This window comes from Manis pentadactyla, chromosome 2 (genome assembly GCF_030020395.1).
Source record: "Manis pentadactyla isolate mManPen7 chromosome 2, mManPen7.hap1, whole genome shotgun sequence".
NCBI lineage: Eukaryota > Metazoa > Chordata > Mammalia > Pholidota > Manidae > Manis > Manis pentadactyla.
Window position 1 is genome coordinate 88,684,205 of NC_080020.1, and position 24,323 is coordinate 88,708,527.

Genomic DNA, 24,323 nt, shown 5'->3' on the forward strand with positions numbered 1-24,323 from the left:
GCTCTCCCTCTCCCTGGCACGCACGCATGCAGGCAACTGCAGAAATAACCCTTTCTTTCACATTAGTACAGAACAGTGAGACAGCGAGGGGCACAGAAGTACACAAATAAAAGGCAACTTACTTTGCAGGTTATGCATGTCAGCGGTTTCCCTTTGAAATGCCTGCATCCGACAGTGAAAAAAGGAAAATCCACAGAGCTATTCCACCCGCGCCGGGCCCAGCCCCGCGGGCCGACCGGCTGCCGAGCGCGCGCAGCGCCGGGACCCCGGGCTCTCACCGCGCCGCCGGCCAGGACGAGCGCGCCGCCCCGGCAGCGCCGCTCACGGCCGGCTCCCCATTGAGAAACCCACTGGCGGCCGGTGCTGTGCTCGCCAGGGAAAAAGCCCAGGCGCTCGCACGGCTCTTAGATAAGGATCGCGGCTTCATGATTAACTTGGGCAGGTTCAAATATTTGCTGAGCTAGGGATTTCGGGTGGGGGAGGGGAGCCCGAGTCAAAGTCAAAGTTGTCACCGGCTAACAAGTGGCCAAGCCAGCCCCTCTCGCTCATTTTCGCAGAGGAAATGAGAAGGCCATTGTGAGGGGGCCTAAAATAGTCTCACCGGCTGCGGCGGCGCGCGCTCGCCGGCTCGCGGGGCTCAAGTGGCCACAGTGAAGCGAGGCACTATGCGCAGCCAAACACAGGAAGTGGCTGAGCTAGTTCAGCAAAAAATAGAATCAAAGCCTTGCTTGTGAAGGCCTGAACCTCGCAGGACAGCCCGGAACACCGTGCCTTGCTCGTGTCCACCCCCTCCCACACACTAGCACAGACAGCCCCGCAGGTGTCTCAGGAAAGCCCTGTGGGGCAGCAGCTCCGCGGGGAACGGTTTGAAAAATGTTCTATAGGAGGAGAAGAGGCTCCTCGGGAAAATTATTGCAACTGCGTGGATACTATGCTCACGACCACGAGATTAAGAAGGAAAACCACTCTCTGGCTATATTAAGTAGATTTCAACTCACGTTTAAAATGCGCACAAGACTGATAATTAAAAGGTGTGTCTGCCTTAGGTTCACATGACAGGGTGCTAGCTACCAGGAGCAAAGGATAGGAGGACAAGGATAATGGCATTTCTCTCTAGAGGATTTCTGTCCTTTGAGAAAGCTACAATGGACCAGTCTTAGGGCTGTTGGCTACTATTTAAGAATTAAAATTTTCACTTGCGTCAGCATAGATGACTTTATTATTATGCCAAGAACTGTAACACAGAATCACTAGCTATAAAGCCAGAAGCAGTTTAGAGATCACTTCAAGCAATTCCCTCATGACTGACTGACTGACTTTCTCTCTCTCCTGGATCCAGAGGGGTAAAGTGGTTTGCAGCAGAACCCAGCCTGCTGATGTCTGGTCCTAACCTCCTTTTCCTCCACCCCACTGGCCCCGCTCCTCACTTCCCTCTGCCAGAGAAAGTAAAAATTAACAAATGAAACTGAAGTTAATTTCTTTTAAGCCACATGCAAAAGATTTCACACCTACAACAAAACTGATTTTGTTTTCTATGTTTATTTAAATAAAAAAAAAGCTACCTTCTGGTTTTCTTTGGTTCTGTCTATAGTACCCTTAGACTCTGTATGGGAAGGTGACCCAGGAGTCAGAATCAGTGATAAAGGAAGATCTAGGTGCCTACTTAAAATCCACACAGGCAGGAACCAGCTTCAGGATTACTTGCAGTATCTGAAGTCCTGCTAAGCTCCTGATGGAAGTGCTTTTACAAACTTTCCTTTGGTGCAATGGATATAATATGAAAACTACTTTTCCAGTGGGGGTGGGGGAAGGCAGGAAGTGAATCTTCTAGATCTAGCCAGCTGATCACAGGGACATATGGTTAGTTCAGAGAATACCCTTGTATCCTGAGCTGCATAATCTTGCCCTACTTTTAAAAATAGTCTTTCTAAAGCTAGAAAACTTGGAAGCATCAGTCTCTTAAGCATACCTTCCTAGCTTCCCAAGACATTTCATGTCAAAACCTTCTCAGATTAAAATGCTTTCTAGTCCAACAGTATGTTTTCTGTATTAGAAGAGATTTATCCACTGGAAAGCAATATACCCTCTACTTACAGAAAGCCAGTCTTAAAATGGATGTGGGAACTTTGCCTCAAATTTCTTACAATATGTACAATCAGCTACCATAGAGGTTCTATTATATTACTGAAAGTGTGAGCTGAGTCTTTTCCCATTCAATTTGTCTTTGAAAAGTCATCTGCAAGACACATGCTCTTTATTAGCTTAAACAGGGAGCCCTCTGCTGGTGGAACAAACTCAGTAACTTCAGTTCAGGAGAAAAATCAATGTATATTTTGTTCATCTCACACCACGTCCAAAATTTCACACAAAGAAACGTTAAGTGTCCAACTGTCACTTAATCCATATAATTCACTAACAAATAACTAATAAATAAAATGCATAGGTGTCATAGCAACTTGGGAAATATTTCTTCATGTGCTGCTAAGCTCTTTTAAGGGAAACTTGCATTCTAGCTTCAGTGTTTATCTGAGACCCAAAGGCTCAGCCACACTGGAAACTCACCCGCAAACTGAAAACTAACTTTACCTTCTGGGTTCTTCAAAACCATGTATCTCATTATGTTTCCTTTTCTCGGAGTTTTGCAAAACTCATTTCAGACACAAAAACAGGCCACATTTCCCTTCTCAGCAGGTGTGATCTAGTCAGGAAAATGTCCTTTACTCATTAAAATATTTTTGAATGTTATAGACTACACACTGTGTTTCATACGTGCAAATCACCACCAAAGAGAGAATGTGAATGTTCTACAACTGACTTTCACCCTGCACAACTTCTGAAATGTTTTTTGTGGGCCTTCATTTATGGACAAAAGACTGCTTTGAAAAAAAAGGCAGTGAGGAAAAAAATAAATGAACCAAAATCTTCATTTAAGGGTTAAATGAATGCCTCCCTTCATAGTTTTAACTTAAGACAATTTAGGACAGAAGGGCCTTTCAGGATGATGCAAATTCTTTACTCCATCCATATCCAGTGCTCTTAGTGGCTAGGCAAAATGTCCATTTGAACTTACAAATAAAGCCAGGTTTACATATGACACATGCTTCAATGTATCTGAAAAGGTGCGCCTGTTGCTTAGCGGAATAAAGAGCTTCTTCCCAGTCATGTCCCTCTCAAATGCTGCTCATTGAAAGGGACAGCTGCCCTCTGAAAACAATAGCAAAACTGAGCCATATCCCACTGTTATATGCACTCCGAAATAGGACTTTTTTTCAGAGAACAAATAAAACTTCCTACTTTTCAACAGAACCTAGCACAGCTTACCTCTGTTTATTCCTAGCCATCTAAATATATGCATTTTTTTCAAGGTTTCATGTCTCACCTCTGAAACAACCCTCTAATGTCAGACCACATTTTAAACCCAATAAAAAAAATAAATCAGAGAAAAGTAAAACTCTTTGAAAGTCATTTCCCTCTGCCTTAGCGCTTGCTTTAGTTTGGTTGAAAACCAAGCCCAAGCATTTAAAACAAGATTTATGAATCAGGCTCTTCAGGATGAATGTTTTGCAATGTGCCAGTGGTTAAACATTAACTCTGACAGGTGTAGAAGGCCAGAAGGGAGAAAGAGTCATTTATTTTCCACTCTGGGCTTGAGGGTGCAATGTTAGACTTCAATTATGCTAGTTAATATTTCTGAATATCTCCATGAAATCTGAAATATGTAAATAAACTTATAATGGGTTTCATTCAAAGGCACCCTGTGTTAAATGGTCCTGTTTTTACCTTCGTTGCCCTATTGAAATCTACTTTGGCTACCTAAGCATTAGGGTAAACATCATGCAAAATCATTCAAGAAAACCTGTTGTTTGGCTTTAAATATTTTTAAGACTTTTAGTAACAAAGGGAACAGCAGACCATCCACAAAGTTCTGAGAACTAACTTTGTGCTTAACCTTTCAAACCTTAGTTTTCCTCCAAATAGGGGAAAATCCTTGCTTCACAGGCTTGCTGGAAGCATTAAGTGAGTTGGGTGCGTGAAAGTTCTTTGCAAGTTGGAAAGCTTATCAAAGAATTTTAAAAACTTCATTTGGATGATGATTATAGTTCTATGCTGTATGCTAGGAAGAGTTCAAAAGAAGCCTTTGCTCCTGAGAAATGTAGACGGACAGATGAAAATTATAGGAAGAGATGCAGAATAATTAAGAGGACAAGGGCTTCAGGGCATAAACATTGATTGGGTTGACAATCTGCACATAAAGTAGGGAAAGACCTAATTGGGTACAGATGGAGCAGAGGGGATGGTGTGGGGCTGCTGTGTACGGCTGTACGGTCTGTGCACTGTGTAAAGGCACCTGGCACCGAAAACCCAGGCCCTCCACTCCCCAAGTTGCACACAGAGGAAAGGGCATCACTAAGACACTCTGCTCTCTCCAAACAATGTACCTATGGGGCAGTCTCTTTCAGTGCATTAAAGCCCCTAAAAGCCCCCAGTGGCCTAGCTCTGCTGGCTGGGAATGTGGGCTCAGTGGTGAGAATGGCCTGACAGTACTAACTAGGAATGGTGGGCTGAGGAGTTGGGGCTGCAGAATGAGGCCAGCTCTGGCAGGGCCTTAAAAACTAGAGAGGATACACAGACAGGAGAGACATGTTATCAGGTCATTGGCTTCAGTGGTTAGCATCTCATTTAATTCATACAACCACCCCAGGAGAGAGGCTTTATTCCCATTTCACAGACTGGAAACCAGTTTAGAAAGGCCTGATGATCAACTCTGCAAGTAAGCAGCAAGAATTGAGATTTAAACCCAAATCTATTTGACTCACACTGTTCTTTCCACTGCATGGAGTATGGAGTGGCTGTGGCCCTTCCCACAAAAGCTGTGAAAAATGACTGGGGCTCTTTACTCTATGTGACCCATATGTGCAAATATCACATATTTTCAGTTAATTACTTGCTGGCAACTTCAGAGGACCTTTTGAGTGAACACTAAAAGCAAACCCAGGCAGCAATGCAGTGGATAGAGCAGCAGGCTGGAGGCCAGAACCAGGTCCTCTCACAGACCCAGTGCTAGCACACGCTGGCCGGGCAGCACGTGAAACTCTCAACCTCTGTGGGCTTCGGTTTCTTCATGTGCAAATGAAGAACTGGTCAGAGCTTTCCACTGTAAAGCGGTGATACTGTCAATTAAAATATTTACTGCTTTTTAAAATCTAGTAAAAATAGCCAATCAGTATTTTCATACTCTGCAACTTATTTTGAGTAAATCTTTGAAACTCCTTGAATCGAAATGCTATTTCTCCTTCCCTTTTTCAAACTGTACATATTCTTCAAAGCCCATTTCCAGTCCTATTTCTCTGTAAGTTTTTTCTGTCTACTCAGTTACCCTAAAAAGTCACCACACCAATCATGCCTCTAAAAGTTCTTTGCATACCTGCAGGAAGTGCCTTCCTGCCTCTATTATTTAATTAGATACTAAGTACTAATGGGTCTTACTTGAACTGACACATTGCCTCAAACATCAGCACTTTAGCCTATCATCTCAAGTACCACCTGGTAAAAACTAGAAAAGATGTCTATCTGCCCCATAATAGCCTTGCTTCCCTGGCCCCCTCAAATATCATTCAAGTACTCATTTCAATTCACAACAATGAGGTCACTTTAAATTAATGATTTAGGACTGTTCGGTGGAGATGCGCTGGTGGTGTGCCTCCAAAGTCTCCTGGTAACAGCACATGCTGGGGCAGTGATGAAGGACTCCACGGACATGTTGCATTCCGGCCAGGCCCAAGAAATCACTTCTCTAATCCAGGGTGACCTGCTCATCTTTTGTGCTGCAGCCATTCCCGAATACAAAGGTGTTCAGGATGAGGCCGTTTTTCCTGGGATGGACAGTGTATATTCTATAAATGAGAGATACTGAGGCATCCATTTAATTCCAAAGGGCCTATACCAGTCTACACCAGAATAGCTAAGATGTATTATACAAAGGGAAAAATGGTTCAAATGAGGGTTTAAAAATTGCTCAGATTCAGTATTTTTGAAGAGGCTGCATGAATCCTGGGATGGTCTGGTAAATGTTCAAAGCTTTATTTATCATTCTTCAATAGAGCTGATGGAACTAATTCACGTTTGAAACTGGCACACTAATTTCTTAGTAGAAGAATGAATGCAGGCTCTATGACATATAAAGGAGTTTCGGGTGTGCGTTATGAAAACGATTTGCAGATAAACTTTTCCTTTGGTGGAATTAGGCTGAAACTGAGAAAGATGTTTAACTAGTTTACACCAGTCTAATTGAATTCCATCACTGATCCTACTATACCTCTGATACACATTCTCAAAGACTCCACGTGATAAATTCATTTGTGGGTATCTATCAAATCCTGCCTGGCTTTAGCTCCCAGGGTTACCCACTGAGAGGACCAGGCCCCACCACTTCACCATTCGCAGCAAGCAGGGCCCAGTCCTCCCTGGTTATTGAGGTATACCTCCACTGAGTCAGGAGGAAGTGAAAATCATAGCTCGGCCCCTTGGCTCAGGGTCCTGCTTTGTTCTTGCGAGTCCTCTTCCTTCCCCACCCAGGTGATTATCTAGGGAAGTAGTCGATAAATGACTCAAGTGCCATGTTCCACACATGCCCCATCTCCTCATCATAGGGCACTTCTATCACTGCATTTTTTCCTACTGAACCCAAAGGCAGCCTACAAACACCAACAGAGAGCTCCAAAATCCACTAACAAATGACTGAAGCAGTCACACGAGATGAAACCTTGTGGCTAACCTACTGGACTCAAAAGTCCCAGGCCATACCTGTTGACAGACTTCTCTGAAGTAGTGTACCTACAATTTGGGGTATCCCTGTTAAACATCCTGCCTGCTGTGATTTGGAACTCATCATTCTTGCCTTATGTACTATGTCTCCAACTTCTCTCACCTTTGGATACCATCCTGTGGGCTTGTCCATGGAAGCCCTTCCCAACACCCACATTACAAGTGGTTACCTTCTCCCATCCTGTATCCCATTCATCAGGTGGATTTTAAGGCTAGACCCTCACCTCTCTCAGTCTGCCCCATCCAGATACAAACAACCAAGCCTGGCTATGTGATACCTAAAAAAGAGAAGCACAACTCTCCATTGGGTGACACTGCCAAGTGGGTCTCTGTACCTGATCATACAAATTTGGTAATTTGCATGAGTTACTTAGAATAAAGAATAAATTCTTGACATCTTCCTTAACTTCTAGGCATAAATTAAGACTACAAGCAAAATCTACTAGTCCTGAAACACTTTACTTCTCTTGTAGGGTCCTAATCACCATTCTCTATGACCAGCACCATTAACCAGTATATAGCAAAGTAAGGTTGTTTAGACTTTCCACAGGAGAAGAAAAATACATCAGTTTAAATTAAATCCACTGCTGACATGGTCTACATTTCCTGCTTTGTTAAATGGCTAATTGAATGCCAGACTGCTTTCAAAAAAGTACCTGGCTTGCTCTAACTTGCTGCAGCGAACACCCTAGTTTCATAATGCTTGGATTATTGAAAATGTTTATTTTGACAGACATTTCTCAGCATACCTGTTTCCAAAAAACACATTCCAAAATACTTTAAATTATATAGTAATTATAAATCCCCTACTTTATAAGTATTAGAAAGAAAAACACAATGTCAACAACTAAAATGAACTCCATAATTTATGCAACAACCAGAAGGGTAGAAATTGATGGGAATAGGGAACTCCCCAACAACCCTCAGCTAAATCCAAGACCATTGAAAATGCACAAATATTGAAATCAGGGTAATATTTACCATACATACTACCACTCAGATATTTTTGCATTAAATCACGAGGTGACATGTTAGTATGGATCTTGATTCTCCAATAAACTTAGGGTAATTGAGAGGCAGTCTAAAGTCATCATTTCTCAGGCTCTAAAAAATGAATGAGAGAATCTGAAATGTTCAAAAGGCATTACCTGGTGCAGGCTGTCGTTCATTCCATTCAGTTGAGATTAAAATTTCTGTAACTTTTATGAGGTGTTCAGGATTCTCAGAGCTACAGAAAAGAGAGTTTTATTAGAAACCTTCTCTCTAAACAACAAACTCATCTTCACTTACACACATTCAAGACCATGTGTCAGATGTATACACATGCATCTGTGAACAAGTACCTTCAGACTAAATTTAATGATCAACCCAATTTAGGACTACCCTCATCACCCAAAAATACACGTTTCCATTCTTTTACTCACCTGGCTGCTGGGAATCTGAAAAGCAAAGGGCTGAAAAGTTCAGAGAGTACTCTTGCATTTAAAAGATTTTTGCTGGAGGTTTGAGAGAGCTTGAAGAAATGTTTTAGCAAATACTGAAACGTAAGCCAATACTGATGAGGTATGTTAGGCGATCTAATGAGCTTCTTCAACAGTTGGCTATAGTCTTCGGGGCTTTGTGCTTCTGTAAGTCAAAAAAAAAAAAAAAGAAAGATAGATAGAAAAGAGAAAAAAATGAGACTATTTCTAGGTATCAGTGAATAAGCACCTAGAAAATTTTTATTGTTCTACCTACAAAAGGAGTCATTTAAAACAAAGTCATCAGAAGCAGCTCTCATTAGAAAAGGCATTGTAAGAAAGTAGCAATCTCAAGTCAGATAGAAATGCAAGAAACTCATGGTGTGAAAAACCACAGAGGTTCAGGGTATACTGGCAGAAATCTGCCTTCTATTGAGCAGCTTTGAGCATGATTGGCTAATTCAGAGGAGCATGAGATAAGCATTGCAGGTTTCAACTTTGAAGGTTACGAACCACAATTTCCTGTCCCCAAAGTACTTTAACTGAGCATTAGCTCTTAAAACTGTGAGTCCTCTTCCCTCAACACATTTTGTTAATGGCCACTCGAGGAAAATAAGAACATCCCCTGTCACTGGGACCCAGTCCTGGTTCCCTGAATCCAAAGATGGCACTTGGCACCCTGTGGTCTTTGCTGACATACTGAACTTTGCCAATACTGATAAAAGGTCAACAATGAGCCATTTTAACATGTGGACAGTCTTTCTAAGTAAACGAGAATCTGGGTCTTCTACTGGATGCTCTGATCAAGGAAGGAGGATTCCTACTAATATTTTCTAAAAAATATCTCTTTATATGCAGCACTTATTAGAGTTGACAAGCACATCCCCATCTGAACGTTCAATGAAGTTCTCAGAGAATACAAACCTGGGGCTAAAGAAATCATTTCATTGTAAACAGCTCCTGGAATGATGGGATTTGGTAAGTCCAGGAGATAGCGTTTGAAAGCGTCTGCTAAAACTTGCACATCGATCATTTCCAAGTCCATGGAGGCGGCGTCTATCAGAGAAACATTTAAAAAAATGCTTCAGACATTTTATACATCGGTGGACCAATTTTCTGAATATTTGACTTAAATGTGACACATGAAGGATGCAACCTAGGGCAAATACAAGATAATTGAGTATTTATTAGCATTTTTTTTGTAGGGGCTGCTCTTGGTATTTTGAACAGAACAATTTCTTTTCATTTAGGTCTGTCCCTCACACTGGAAGCATTTAACTTGATGGCCCCTGTCCATGATTCCAGGAGCACATCCCAGACTTTGGAGCAACAAAAAATAATGGCATTATGTACTGAATTGTGTCCCCCACAATTCATATATTGAAGCCCTAAGTCCCAGTACTTTAGAATGCAAATGCATTTGGAGATAGGGCTTTTAAAGAGGTGATTAAGTTAAAATGAGGTGGGCAGAGTGGGCCCTACCTCAGTTTCACTGGTATCCTTATAAAAAGAGGAAATTTGGACACACAAAAACATACCAGGGGTATATGCAGATAATATACATTTTTAGCAGTCAATCTCAAGAATATCCATAAAGAAAATTTGAACCTCTTTACAGTGCTTGCCCCTAATTCTGACAGGGGATTCTAATTAGGGTATTACTAATCTAACCTGTAGGCAGTTAACTATCTCAGAAGAAAGCTAAGATGAGCATGTCTCTCTAGTAAACCCTTTAGCTAAAAAGAAGTCCGGCAACTCACTAATGGGGTGATACTAATCAAAAACACTCTCTGAGTGGTTAGGGTAAAGAAAGGCACAGCCCTTGGCAGAAAGATGTGATGCTGGTGGGGCAGGGATGATGACAGACATCTAGAAATGAGATGCATTTGGGTGCTGCTGAAAGATGTGATGTGAAGGATAATATGAGGAAAATTATCTGTAACTTGGGTAATCAATGGAGAAAGAGTGAGCTGGTGAGCAAAATGCTAAATTTTAAAACAGGTTTATTAATTATGGTGTTAAAAATAAGTTGGAAAGGAATACTGCTGGAAGTGAAGATAACCCTTTTGGTAATTTGAATTCTAATGCAGTTAGAAATGTGTGAGACATTATCAAGAACGAACTTAACTTGGTGACTGACTGGATTGGGTTGTGACCTCAGAGAGAATGAGGAAGAAAGTTTATCTAAGCTGTCTGAGCATGAGTAGGAAAAGATGGGGCCTGGATTACCTGTGAACGAAGTGGGAATATTATGAATTACTCCAGGATGAGCCTGAAGTTGCAAAAGTTCTTTCGACACACCATTATCATAAGCCAAACTTGTCCCACTAACAAGGTGGATCTTACAAAAGATAATCACGTAACACCAGAAAGTTCAGGAAAGCCCATCTGAGAGAAAATGTGATAGGTTAGTTTGAGGAAAATAATGACTAAACTTAAAAGGTGGCAAGGCAAAGGGTTAGATCACTTAAGTCCTACAAAGAACTAACCAGGGACATATCACATGCCTAACGAACATGGGAAAGGCAACGTGAAGCCTCTGCACAAAGGATCCACGCTGAAAGTAATGCGATTGCTAGTGTGACTGTCACTGTCAAACAGAATTGTGTGTGCATCACTATAGGAAACTTCTTAGCCACTGACTATTTGGCAAACTGCTAGCCCCTATATATTTCACCCCCTGTATGCTTCATTTAATGTTTTTCTTGTCTAGCAAATTATTACTTAATTTGCTCATCCTAAAAAAAAGTGATAAACTATTGAAACATGCATACGCATTAAGACACTAAATATTCCACATGTCCCTCCTTCAGGCAGGGTTTCTGCTGCCTTCTCTGTGCAAGAGCAGGGCTGATGAGCCATACCTCTACCATGACACTTCCCAGACAGTATGGTAATTATATGTCTCCCTCCCACACAGACCACCTCGTGGGCATGTGGCTCGTAGCTGCTCTTCCTCCTTCCCTCAGTGCCCACCAGTGCATAGAATATGCTTGTTAAAAGTTTGTGGATTTAACTATAAAAAACCCTTAGAATAATGTTAATTCCCTGAAGCCCTTCTCTAGCACATGAGGTGTATTCCAAAGAGCCCATATAGCCTTTGAATGACATAACTTTATTTCAGGTCTTTGGATAAGCTTACCCTGTATCAAATTCCACTACAGTTGATGACATAACATGTTCTATTTATCTTTTGAATGTAACTTCTAAAGCTCCTTGGGGTTTCTGACTTCTGTAAGTCTCCTTTTCTGCATTCAACTATCCTAACGGGCTCTTCGAAGAGTCCTACACAGCCGTCATGTGATGATTTTTGAAGTTAGGTGAGGGCTGCATAATCTTTATTTGGGCTTGGGGAGTTTAGATCCTCTCCCAGTGACTTCTCACTGAATCTACTCATGACAGGTAACCAGTAAACTGTCCAACACTTCACCCTTCCTCCCAGTGGAATGGAGTCCTCTCCCCAAGTGATCTCTACCTAGAAGGGTAATTCTCAACTGGAGTTCTCAATTTTTCCCTACCCACCTCTATCCCCAGGAGCTATCTGGCAATATCTGGAGACATTTTTGATTGTCATAGCTCAGGGATGATATTACTGGCATCTAGCAGGTGGAGGGATGCTGGTAAACATCCTATTGTGCACTGGATAGACCCCCTACAATAAAGAATTATCCAGCCTAAAATGTCAATAGTGAAAAGCCTGTTTTTTAAAAATTGAGATATAATTGACATACATTATATTACTTTCAGGTTTACAACATAATGATTTGATGTTTATATATATTGTGAAATGATCACCACAATAAATCTAGTTTTATCACACTACATAGTTAATTTTTTTCTTCTTGTGATAAGAACTTTGAAAGAAAAAGTCTGATTCAAGTTAAAACAAAACAAACAAAAAAATTCAAGAGAAAATTCACACCATTAACATTCAAATGAGACAGGAAAGTAATAATTCATTTTAGGGCAATATAATGAAAAAGAAAAAGAATAAGGATTTTTAGTTAAAACAATTTGGGTGCAAGTCATAGCTTTGCCTTCAGCAGTAATTAATACTTGTATCAGAAGGTTAATATGTGGGTGAAATAAAATAACTTCGTGGGTGCTAATAAAAATGGGCTATTGTCCCACATGTCTGTCCTTTCCAGACACTGGTAATTCACAGGTTGGTTAAAAATTCATAGGTTGGTTGATTTTTTATTTTAAGTGTAAATAACTTATCTCTGAGCTTCCTCCAGGATATTACAGTAATTTTATGGATTGAAAAATCCTCAAGCTAGAAACAGTCCTGGAGGATCCACTCCTAAATTTAAATAATGTTTACCCTTTTTTTTTTGCCACAAAATCTACTTTTATAGCACAGAATCCAAATGAAACCAGTTTTCTACATGTGTGTTTCTATCTCAAATGGTGAAGGAAAGTTGTCTGTCAAAATATATCTTTGACGTGAATCCGGATTATTTATTCCACCTCAGAGGTAGTGTGAAGTTTTCTTTAAAAGCTAAACTGCATCATTTCGTATTTGGTCACATTAAAAAACTTCACCACTATTTCTCAGATAACTCTCATTGCATCGGTCTCTGATGTCTAAACATTTCCCGTGACTTTTAACGTGTTCAGTTTGACCAATTTTCTGACCAAAACATGTTTCTCTATCTCAATTGACTAAGGACAATATTCAGTGTTTCCTCATACCCTGGTAAAGCTGTCAGAAATAAAGAAAAACAAGTCTTTTCACCTTGAGTTTTTTTGCCAGTCAACCTCTAATGACCTACTCTGTGGGTAAGACAGGAGGTAGAGAAGCAAAAACGGGATGCCTGTGCGGGTCTCAGACTGACTGCCACGTCCAAAGGAAAAATGAAAGTTCAAAAAATTCTCTTAAAGCTTCAAACATTTGGGTGGTGTATTTTAAGTGAAACTATTTACTGACAAAGATCTAATTTCCTTCTTGGTTCCTAGAAACTTCTTTTCTAGAAATTTTCATAAGCTCACTCATTTTGAAGATGCCTCACACTTGAAATTTTCATATACTAAATATATGGTGTTCTTTGTACAATTATATGCCTGAAAGAGCTTCTTCCAAACCTTGGTTTCATTCTTTTTGGTCCAGACATTTGTATTTGATTAAAATAATGTGGGGCATAAATTTATTTTTCTTAAAAAATAAAAAAGGAAGCAGTATTGGAACGGAACGAGGGATCTGAGAGATTCTAGAAGGTGATATGGATGATGACTTGCTGGAATGGTGGCAAATACATCTGTTCACATTTGTATAGTTATCTTCCGCATGGCAAAGGAGGGAGCAGATAAATAAGGAAGCTGCCACCTGGTTGAATTAATTGATATCATTTAACCAATGGTGCTAGGGCTGGTTTGTACCAAATCACAAGGGCCAAATGAGCTCAATTCTTCCCAAGTTGGAGCTGACTGATGACCCATAGGTAGCCTGAACTTGCCCGTGGTAGCAATATTTACAACACCAAAATGGGCAGATGCAACAAATCTGGGCATTTCCCCCAGGCAGTGGGTTTACCAGCACACTACTGAATCTAACAATATCATGATATAACTTAATGACAGCAAGGAAGGAAGGAAGGGAGCAAGGCCAAGAAAGGAAAGAAATGGGGAAGGAAAAAGACAAGGGAAAAAGAGGCGAAGGGAGGAAGGAAAAGGAAAATGTCACAAGGGATGTTTGTAACAGTGACAAAGAAATAAATATTTTTAAAACTGATACAGATGCATTGGATGTAGCCAGCTGCAGGATCAGAGCAAGATGGTAAGATGTGCAGAGCAAGAGAAATCCCAAGAGGTGGTTTCTCTCCTCTGCGATTCCTAAAGGACCCAGAGGTCTACTCTGGTTTGCACTGTTACCGTAATAGGGCAGAGGGAATCATGCATGACTTCTGAGCTCCCTTCAAACTTAGAATGCTGCAGGGTTAAGTTCAAGTGTTTTGTGCTTCACCTGAAACAGAAAAGAATCATCTTTCCCATTTATTTTTCTAGTTCCATGACACTCACCACAATCAAGAAGCTGTCTTAATTCTGCTGGGCTGCTGGAGCTCTGTGTTCTGTAAAGAGTTGAACATTCCAGACCTAGGACACAAAACAGACTGAGTATGCAAAACACAGCTCTCTGGAGAACCTGTGAGCCTGCAGCCAGAGAAACATTTCAGTTTTCATCCAGTATCTATTCTAGATGTGTACCAAATATTTTTGGAAGTCAACTCCTACTATTAATCTTATCTGGCATGTCAATAATTTTGGCAAAATCATCTGGTCACTAAGGAGAAAGTTAATTGTATTTATTAAATTATGAAGAATTTAATAGTTTCCATACAGTAACTACATGTTGATATGGAGGTAGAAATTAGACCAAGATTATTTCCCCAGCACACAGCAATAAATAGCTTGTGTGTCTAGCACAGGTAGCAAGAAATGTATTTAGTAAATGACCAAGAGAAAGATATAAATCATAACACCATGAAATAAGGTTGTAATGAGTTAACTGAGTCCCTCTACCTCCTGGATTACCTTTCCTTTCAATGGCTTCCACTAGCTTGATAAGAAGAGGTGGAGCAATGTCAGGAGGGGCAAACTGCTCTGCAAGATCCGGAAGAGTCAAAGCTGCAAATAAACAATATCCTATGATTGATTATGTTTCAATTTGGGGTAATCAAATGCACTAGACAACAATGAAGAAACCTTAAATACAAAGTAATTTACTTCAATCTGACAGTAGCAAACCCAGGCCTGAGCCAGAGCACACCCGGGGCTGGGCCCTGCACTTTCACAGGCTCCTCTCTGGCCCTCCTCCAGCTATGCCTCTTCCCACAGCGTGAGGAGTTTCGGGGGCAAGGGGACATGCTTACTTCTTCTCTCCTGGGACACACAGAACACTGACCCAGAATCTCCCAATACCTTGCCCAAATGGCCACCGCACTGCTCCCCAGCTCCATTCTCTCCAGGCAGACCTCCCTGCTGGGGTGGCCCTCGGGGCAGAGGAGTGGCCTGGGACTGAGTCGAAGGGCTCAGGATAGAATGGAATTTGGGTGTGTGGGGGCCCCTGGCAGTGCAGGGCAAGGCCAGGGGTGGGCCAAGGGAGGGGAGTGAGGGCTCGCTTACCTCCATACCCTGGGGTGCTACTCAGAACCCAAGACACCGAAATTCAAATCGGGCTTGCTGGTCATTAGGAAGGAATAATTACCTGTCCAGGTAGGAGGACTGACGCATTTTATCGAACAGTTTGTTAACATGATTTGTAACTTCAAAAAACTTAGACACAAGGTACCTGGACCTCTTTTTGTACTCTTGCCCTGAGCCCCACAAATGTCAGGGCTGGGCCTAGTATCAGATGCGGAAGGCAGTGCAAACAATCAGTGCCTGCTTGACACTCAAATTAAGTGCCTGTGTACCTGCTGTTGAAGCTTTGCTTGTTTACATATTATTTTGGTCAGTTAATATCTTAAGAAATGTAATGCTTTCACAAACTGTTTTCCCGAGTTTTATTTACATGTTTTAACAACTGTAATGATATGAAAGAAAAAAAACATCTAATTGGTTGATACAAATAACATCTTTCAAAATTACACTGATAACTGTAGTCTCACTCCAAGAATATATGAAATTATTTTAAGTGAAAACATTTTTCTCATGATACACCAGAAGAGGGAGCTAAATATACTCATCTTAAATTAATCAAACTGCAAAATAAAGGTAAATGATAGTCTTTATGAAAATATCTACATGTGCAACCTGTTTATTAGCCATCAATAAAAGACTTTCAGACACTTAAGTTTCATCACTGTGCATTCTTCTCTACGAGTAGTTTATATAATCTACAAAAGACTAAATATTTATAATTTTGTTTCAGTGAGATTTTGGTGGTGTGATTCTCTAGCATAAGCCATATATCATGTTAAGCAATTTCTAATGAGTCCATCTTTCTAATACTAAGAATCAGCACCAAACAACAGATTCATGACACAAAAGTAAAGTAAAATTGCTGTTAAATATGACCAGAGAATTAAGTATGACTTCTGTCATTTTGCAAACCTTAAACCCTGTGATTTAAGACCCTTTTAGATTGCAGTGTGCCCTGCAATAGACAGACACATGTGATATTGCCACCTAACTAAATTAGCCATTGCAACTACCCAGGATAAAAGGAGAAGAACTACATCATGGAAAAAAGCCCTACAGCACCACGGCCCAGTAGAACTTCTGTGGTGATGGAAATGTTCTAGTAGCTGTGCGAGCCAATAAAGCAGTGACTAGCTCCATGTGGCCACTGAGCACTTAAAATGTATCTACTGTGACTGAAGAACTGAATTTGTAATTTTTATGGCTTAAATTGAAATAGCTGTATGTGACGAGTGACCACCGCATTGGAGAGTGCAGTCCTATGGCTTATGCAAGGGCAAATTGTGTCAAAAGCAGATGAAAGATTCCTGAGTTGGCTCTGTGCTACCCCACTATAAAGCCATCCCTGAACACAGGGCATCTGGACAAAGGGCTAATCAGCACCTGAGCTCAGGGCATGCAAAGCTTATTACTCAATTTTTTGGGTGTTAATTTCCTACTGCACTCAGTATCCTACTGCAACATCCTTGAACACATTTTGGACTTCATAGAGGCAGGACAGATGTGCCACTGAATTCCCAGTCACTATGCAGACAGCTGGGTGGGAACTTGATCTCTCCTGTACTTCCCGTACCTGCCTGAGCCTACTGATCACCTGAAGAGCTTGCTAGGAAGACAAATTCCAGGGTACTACCACAAACCCCAGAATCGGAATAGCCAGGAAAGGAGCCCATCATCTGTTTTGGGTTAGCAGTAAGTTTTAGGACCTGCTTTCATGATAAACAATTTCATGTGGTTAACCCACCAGCAATGATATATCCTGAATCTCTATAAACGTTAAAATGTAAATATATCTGAAGAGCACTTAAAATACAAATGCCTTGAAAGTTTCATATAATATTTCTCATTAAAAACACTGTAAAGTAAGTACTATAAAATGAAAGAGCATACCATTTCCTTTCTTCTGATAAACTGTAAAACTTCCCTTTGCCTTTGAAGATCATCAGCTCACAAAAATATCCTTCCCCATAAATGCCCTTCTACAATGAAGACAGTATCATCCTATCAGCATATGTAACAGAAGGAAAACATAATAAAGGTGGAGAAATGGTGTGCAGAAATGTATTAATTAGGATTCACTGTAGCATTTCTCTCTGGTCCTCTCAAACTTTTAGGTCTTAATGCCAAGATGCAAAAAGCTAAAGATTAAATAGTAAGTACATGAACCCACAAATCCACACAACAGTCGTCCGGCTAACATGCTTGGATCCTCTTTCCCTTACCTCCTGAGTTACACAGGCATTTTTCTTTTAATGAAAAAAAACCCTGTAAGTTGGCAACTGAAAATGGAATTACTTTATTAAAGGTTTATCGCTTTCCAGAATCTTATTAACACAATCAGTTTTACAGACAAATATAAAAATTAAATTAAGTGATAAAGATTTCACCTACTGTGACTGAAATATGCACCCAGCACTTGCTATATTCCTGGGTTGGCAAATACTGCATGTAAAAGGGCTTCCATCTCTTTCTTCACTTCAGCTTGAAGAAGAAGAAAAAAGCAAAACCTTCTTTCCTTAGTCCTTTCAACTTTTCTTTGCCACAAAATGGTAGTTTACCTTCAGTATCCTGAGCTACAAATTGTCGTGTGTTTCACTCACACACGTTACAGGAAGTCTCTGAAAAGCACTGGGATAGCTATCAGGTATCTGCAGCAACACTGGAACTTTTCTCGAAGTGCACACCAGAATACTTTAAAAAGAAGAAAAAAATGCACATAATAGGAAGTACAAGTAGCCGTTCGTTTTGTCCTATGTTGAGTGAATTTCCCACTGAATGTTTTAATATTGAAAGGAGCTTTATTACCCAAATGTATAATCATTGAAGCAGATCAAGGTTTGGCAATGGGAGTTTTAAAAAAGGCAAATTTCACAAGGAGAGATGATTTTTAAAAAAACAACAATTGAAGGACTTCCTATTCTCTAGTACAGTATCTGTGATTCAATCCATTTCTCCTTTAAAATATTTAAATGTAAGGAATGTGGAAACCCTACCCATGAAGCCTTTAAAGTACACATCTACTTCGGGCACCAGGATCAATTTACATAAAAAGTCTAAAGGGTATTCTAAAGCAAAATGATCATTTCAACAATCCTAAAATCAACTATTCCTTTAATTTTATTACATACACAAGGTCAGTATTTACTTTTTTATTAGATCTCCTTTAAGAAATTCCAACAGGAAATGACAATTGCTAGGAATTACCAAATTCGGCAAGTTGTTCTTTAAAAAGTCTGTGATAAAGCACATCATACAGTTCAATAAACCAAAACATAATTGAACTAAAAAAAACTTTATAGATAATACCAAACAAAACACAAACAAGCAGAGCAGGATCCTCATAAAGTTTACACATAAATTCTCAGTAGGTCTCATCTTCAGACAGATTTCTATCCCTGAATGAGGAATGCTTCTTGGTTTTGAATCCTGCTCTGGCCAGTGTATAAATCTGAAGAGCCAAGTCCATTAAGAATCTGGGTGAATTTGTAGATTCAATTCCTCTACTACAATCCTAATACCAGCTTTTCACTTAGCTGAATCATTTTTCGTCAAAAGAAATCAGTATTACTTAAGGAGAAAGAAGACAAGAAGGAACAGCAGAAAGGTATAAAATTGGTAAAGCCAAACTATGTATTGTTCAAAAGTCAAGAGGAATCGGTCTTTAACACTGACGAGAACACCAACCAACTAGGTGTCCCAGGCTGTAGAAAGAATTTTTGATGATGCATCAGATGCTGCATTTCCCACTAGCTCTGTTTCCCCCTTTGCCCTGTGACAACCATGAACCATAAGAGAGCCTTCCCTCCAAACATGGGCTCGTCCCACATCACTGATGCGGACAGGCCTGAACAGCCCTCAGGCACCGGCGGTGTGTGGGAGACAGTGGCATTCCTCACGTTCGGTGCTGCCAACACCGCTACAAAGTGCAAGATGAAACCAGCACACAGCTGCACCTTCTGGAGGCCTTCTCCATAAAAAAGACATTTTAGAGTTAGTGCTTGGCAGAGACAAATGGAAAGTTTAAGCTGAAATTCTGTGACTCCAGAGACTGTCCAAGCCAAGTATTTCACTATTGATGGAAGCAGCTTGGAAGTGTATGAAAAACTGCCACTTAGCTTTAAAAACTGTAACACAAATACCAGAAAAGAAAGTGTATATGCAAAGTGGGGATCAATATTAAATCAAGATGTTTGTCTATTAACTGTTGCTGACCCAAAACTTTTATTTCTGTCTGAAATAATCTCTCTCATTATATCAAATGGAAAGTGTACAATCTGGTAGGCAAAAATTTAACATATCTCAATTCTTTCTTAAATAAATCTTATAAGCACATTATTATTTGGTGCCTAGCATGGTTAATACCTTGAACATTTAAACTTTGTAAGCTCTATGGCCAAGGCCATAACAAATGCTGGCTAAGAAAATACAGCTAACAAACTAAAACAGAGCAAAAATCCAGTTGTAGATTCCTTCATTTTGGAACACACCTGTTTCATAAGCAGTAGAATTATTAGAAGTGCCAGGTTTAAAGCCAAAGAGATCTGGGCCTTAATCCTGGTTTTGCCACTTACTGAGTGTAATCTTGAGCATGTTAATGAACTTGAACCCCAGTTTTCAGCTGTAAAATGGGAATAATTATGAGTGTAATAAGGATTAAATGAATAATATAAATAAATATGGTAAGCACAGTGCCCAGAATTATTCATTAATCTTTTTCATTATTAACAGAATTTTAAAAACCCAACTGAAATGGCAAATTTTAAGACCAATAACTATAATTAAGACAGAAGGAATTCTCAATACTTTCTTAAGGTGGTGAACCAGCAGCATATTCGATAGGGTAGACACGTGCATTTTACCTTTCATTCTATATATAAATATACTCAATAGTATCTTTTCAGAAGTTTTATCTAAATGATCACATTACTTTCAATATGTTACACTTTTCCCCTATAAGGACTATCATACTAATCTGAGTTATTATTTATATAACTATTGAGCTATTATTATATTTCAGCTTTCTGAATATAAAAGAAAAAAATGTAGTTGGAATGTTACTGAACTTGTTGGAAACATGAACTTTTTCCTGAAGGAGGAGGAAGAAAAAAGAATAGAGAAGTGAAAATGGGAGTTAAAAGAGTAGATGTGAAAATAAAATTTCGGTCATAACTGCATTATTTTCAGAGTGAACTAGTCAGAGGGAATTCAAAGAGTTGTCAACAGATTTAATCCAGAAGTTTGCAACTCCTTTTCAGATATCCTCAACTAATGAGTCTTCAATATCTTTATGTTTATCTTCTCCCAACTTATCTCTTCTGCTCCACAACTTAAAAATAAAAGGGATCTGAGATCCTCTGCCCATTTAGTTTTATTTCTAGACAACAGACTAGCATAGGAAACCAACAGCAGGCACAGATTTTATTAAACAAAGCAGACATTCCATCCTGGCTTCTGAGGGCCTTAGCTAAAACCTGGGAGTTAAGAGATAACTGAAGCAAGGTTTCACTTAATCTTTGACACACTAGCCTAATTAATTGTGATTCTTATCACCTAAATTGGAGTCTCATTTAAAGGTTACAATTTACAGTGTCTAGCAAATTAAAACACTGGGCAGGAGGTAAATGGGGAAGAAAGAGACTCCCCACATCCTCCAGGAAATAATTTACAGTTGAGTCCATGGGATTTCGGAGGCCAAAGATTTATAAGACAAGTTGGTTTGGTCTGTTGGCTTAGATTGCATATGAAGTTTGAGCAAGAGGCAGGCCCTAAAGGGAAGAAAAGAAGGGAAAATCACATTGACACACATACAATGGGCGCTTGATCATCTGTTCAAGGAGTAAGAGAATATTACTGAACATCAACTAGGAGGCACACTCCCATACTAAGTATTTCACAGACATGCTTTCACTTATTATTCATAGCAGCTCAAAGACAAACAGTCCTTCTCATTTACAATTTAAAGCTGAGTAAACTGAAATGAGAGAAATAAAGTCATTTGGTTTGGGGCTGTTACTTTCCTTGTAAGCATCCTTGTCTCAAGTATCTCTGCTACCTAACTAATTTGCCATAAGGCAATTCTGCTGCAAAAGATAAAATCACAAAAAATAAAAGAGGGACATTCATTAGAAAGGGCTTAATGAAACATGAAAAAAAGAGTAACAAATTAAAAAATACTTTATTGTGAAATATAAAATATTTGAATACATTTAAAATGGATGTAGGTTCATTGCCATTCTGCGCAAATAACTGATCTTATTTTGTGGCTTGTACCTAAACCATTATCTTCAAAGTGTTTTCATTCATAGTATTATATGTTTCACTTTGCTTGTTGCTTCATTATCTCCTTGTTCAGCATCACACTTTTTCTTTTTCTGCTAAATTTCTTCCTTCATTAAGAGAGGTCTCAAGCTTCCAAATGCTAGGATGCATACTTGTAACTGACCTTTGTATTGTGTTGTGAAAGCCTTCTACACTGCTGTTCATTCTTGGCATATTGTTGCTTGTCCACTGATAGATGTTCCAAAGTTCTACAGGAAATGCGTGTGCAAAACACTATGCCACTGCACAGACCATCACGCTTAAGTGCTAAGATTTATATAACATAAAAGTGGGAGCACTCCATCAATGGAGAAATGAAACCAAACTGTCAACCAGTTATTTTATCTTTACAGCAAAATCGCCTTACGGTCCATTAGTTATGTAGCAAAGGTGCTTATGGCAAAAGTACTGATGGCCCCCGACTTAATGATGGTTTGAGTCACAATTTTTTGACTTTCTGGTGCTGTGAAATCAACATGCGTTCTGTAGAAACTGTACTTCAAGTTCTGAGTTTTGATCTTCTCCCCAGGCTACTGATGTGCGTCTCTTGGTGATGGTGGGCAGCTCCCCTCAGGCCTGCGATCAGCCATTCTGGCCTCATATAGCCACTCTGCTTTTCACTTTCACTACAATATTCAATAAGTTACATGAGATATTCAAAACTTTATTATGAAATAGGCTTTGTGTTAAGATGATTTTGCTCAACTGTAGGTTAATGTAAGTGTTCTAAGCATGTTTAAGGTATACTCGGCTAGGCTGTGATACTCAGTAGGTTAGGTGTATTAGATGCATTTTCAAATGAAAGCATTTTCAATTTACAATGAGTTTATTGAGATGTAACCCTGTTATAAGTTGAGGAAGATCTGTACTTGTCTTATTACACTTCTACCCATTAAGCCATCTTACTTTTTCTGATGTATTTCAAAGTAAGCTGCAGAAATCAGTTGCTATGGCCTGAACTGTGCCCCCCAACAAATCCCTACATTGAAGCCTTAACTCCCAGTGTGACAGTATTTGGAGATTGGACCTTTGGGAGGTAGTTAAGTTTAGATGAGAACATGAGGGTAGGGCCATCACAGTGGGATTAATACCCATCTAAGAAAAGACTCCAGAGAGCTTCTCCCTCTCTGCCAGGTGAGAACACAGAGAGGAAGCAACTGTCCGCCTGCAGGGAAGGACCGTCACTAGGACGCCACCATGCTGGTTCCTGGATCTTGCACTTCCAGGGACCTGAACCTGGGAAACAAGTTTCTGTTGTTGAAGCCACTCCATGGTGTTCTGTCATGGCAGCCCACACTGCCTAATACATCAATAGACTACACCCAAAGAGAGGAAAGAAATATGAGGTGTAGGGAAAAAGTCTGTATCAAATACCAGTTCTGCAGGTATTTAGTACACATCTTCTGTGTGTCACAGGATTCCTAAGAGAAGTGCTTCCTAAACTTTCATGTGCATATTATAACCTGTTTCAGTAGGTTGAGGGAGGGTTCAGGCTTCCACATTCCCAACCAGGTCCCAGGGGATGCCCGCGCTGCTGCTCCTCACACCGCACTTTGAGTAGCAAGGATTCAGGATGAGCCCACCAGTCAGAGAGCAAATCTGGATCACTGCAGGAGGCAATTCCAACGTTTACTCCTCACACTTGTTCCTTCATACTTTGTGCTTCTTGCCTAAGAGCCCTGGGCTTCATGGGCCAGTCTTACACCAGATCCCAGGAGTTTGGCGTCTAAACATGCATGGGCCAGAGGATTCTGGGTGACTCAGAGGCTCTGGCTGTCAATCTAACTAGATCTGATATTACACCTGATTAGACAGCAAAGCAGTGAGACTGGCAGCGGTCCTGCTGCTCTGTGCATCAGTGCACTGCTGTGGGGAGAGGGAACACGTGGGTCGTACCTTGCCAAGGGCCCACAGTTAAGGGCTGTGGACTAGCACTCAGTTCTCCTGCACCAGAGCTTCTTCCACCTCTCCACATTTAAGAGGACTTGGCTGTTGAAATTTGGGGTGGGGGTGGAGGGGTGAGGAAGTGGAGACACATAGGAAATAGCAGAAAGGCTGATCTACAAGTTACTCCTAGTGCTTCTGATAGTTCTCACATAGTGAACACTCAGTATCAGAAGATGTGCTCGGTGCTTTGTGTGCTCTGTCTCCTTTCACATGCACTTGTGAGGTCTCATGATGATCCTCATTTTACACATGAGGAAACTGAGGTTAAGAAAAGTGAAGCAAAAGTCAAGCCAGCAATAAATGGTAAAGGTAGGGTTTTAGAGAACAGAGCAACTTCAAATCCAGCTGAGACCACTCATGGATCTCAGGTGCCTCCTTAGGCAGACAACTGCATGATGCTATCCTGCAAGTCACAAAGCCACAGGAAGGGGCTGGAAAATCTTTGTAGGATACCAGTGGAAAGGCACTTGGCAACAGCAGGAACCCAGAGTGAAAACAGGAGCGTTTGTTCAACTTGATCATGGCCTGGCAGGCCAGCATCTTGCCATCACCTCCACTTTATCAGGATTGAACCCCGGCCAGTCAGTTCAGCCAGCCTAAATATTTTCAGGACAGCATTTATTAAATATTTTC

The 24,323-nt window shown here is 40.3% G+C and overlaps 1 protein-coding gene across 2 annotated transcripts in view; it reads right to left on the reverse strand.

Moving 5' to 3' along the window:
* PIK3R1 (phosphoinositide-3-kinase regulatory subunit 1) overlaps positions 1-24,323 on the reverse strand; it is an 81,670-nt gene that overhangs the window by 12,170 nt on the left and 45,177 nt on the right. The window contains exons 3-7 of one of the 2 annotated variants that reach the window (XM_036887690.2): positions 14,817-14,909; positions 14,304-14,378; positions 9,210-9,341; positions 8,250-8,451; positions 7,974-8,053 (exon numbers count right to left, since the gene is read on the reverse strand). In XM_036887690.2, coding sequence (XP_036743585.2) covers positions 7,974-8,053; positions 8,250-8,451; positions 9,210-9,341; positions 14,304-14,378; positions 14,817-14,909 — 582 coding nt within the window. Of the gene's footprint in view, positions 1-122; positions 658-7,973; positions 8,054-8,249; positions 8,452-9,209; positions 9,342-14,303; positions 14,379-14,816; positions 14,910-24,323 lie in introns of those variants that run through there. The other variant, XM_036887693.2, reaches the window with a different exon arrangement.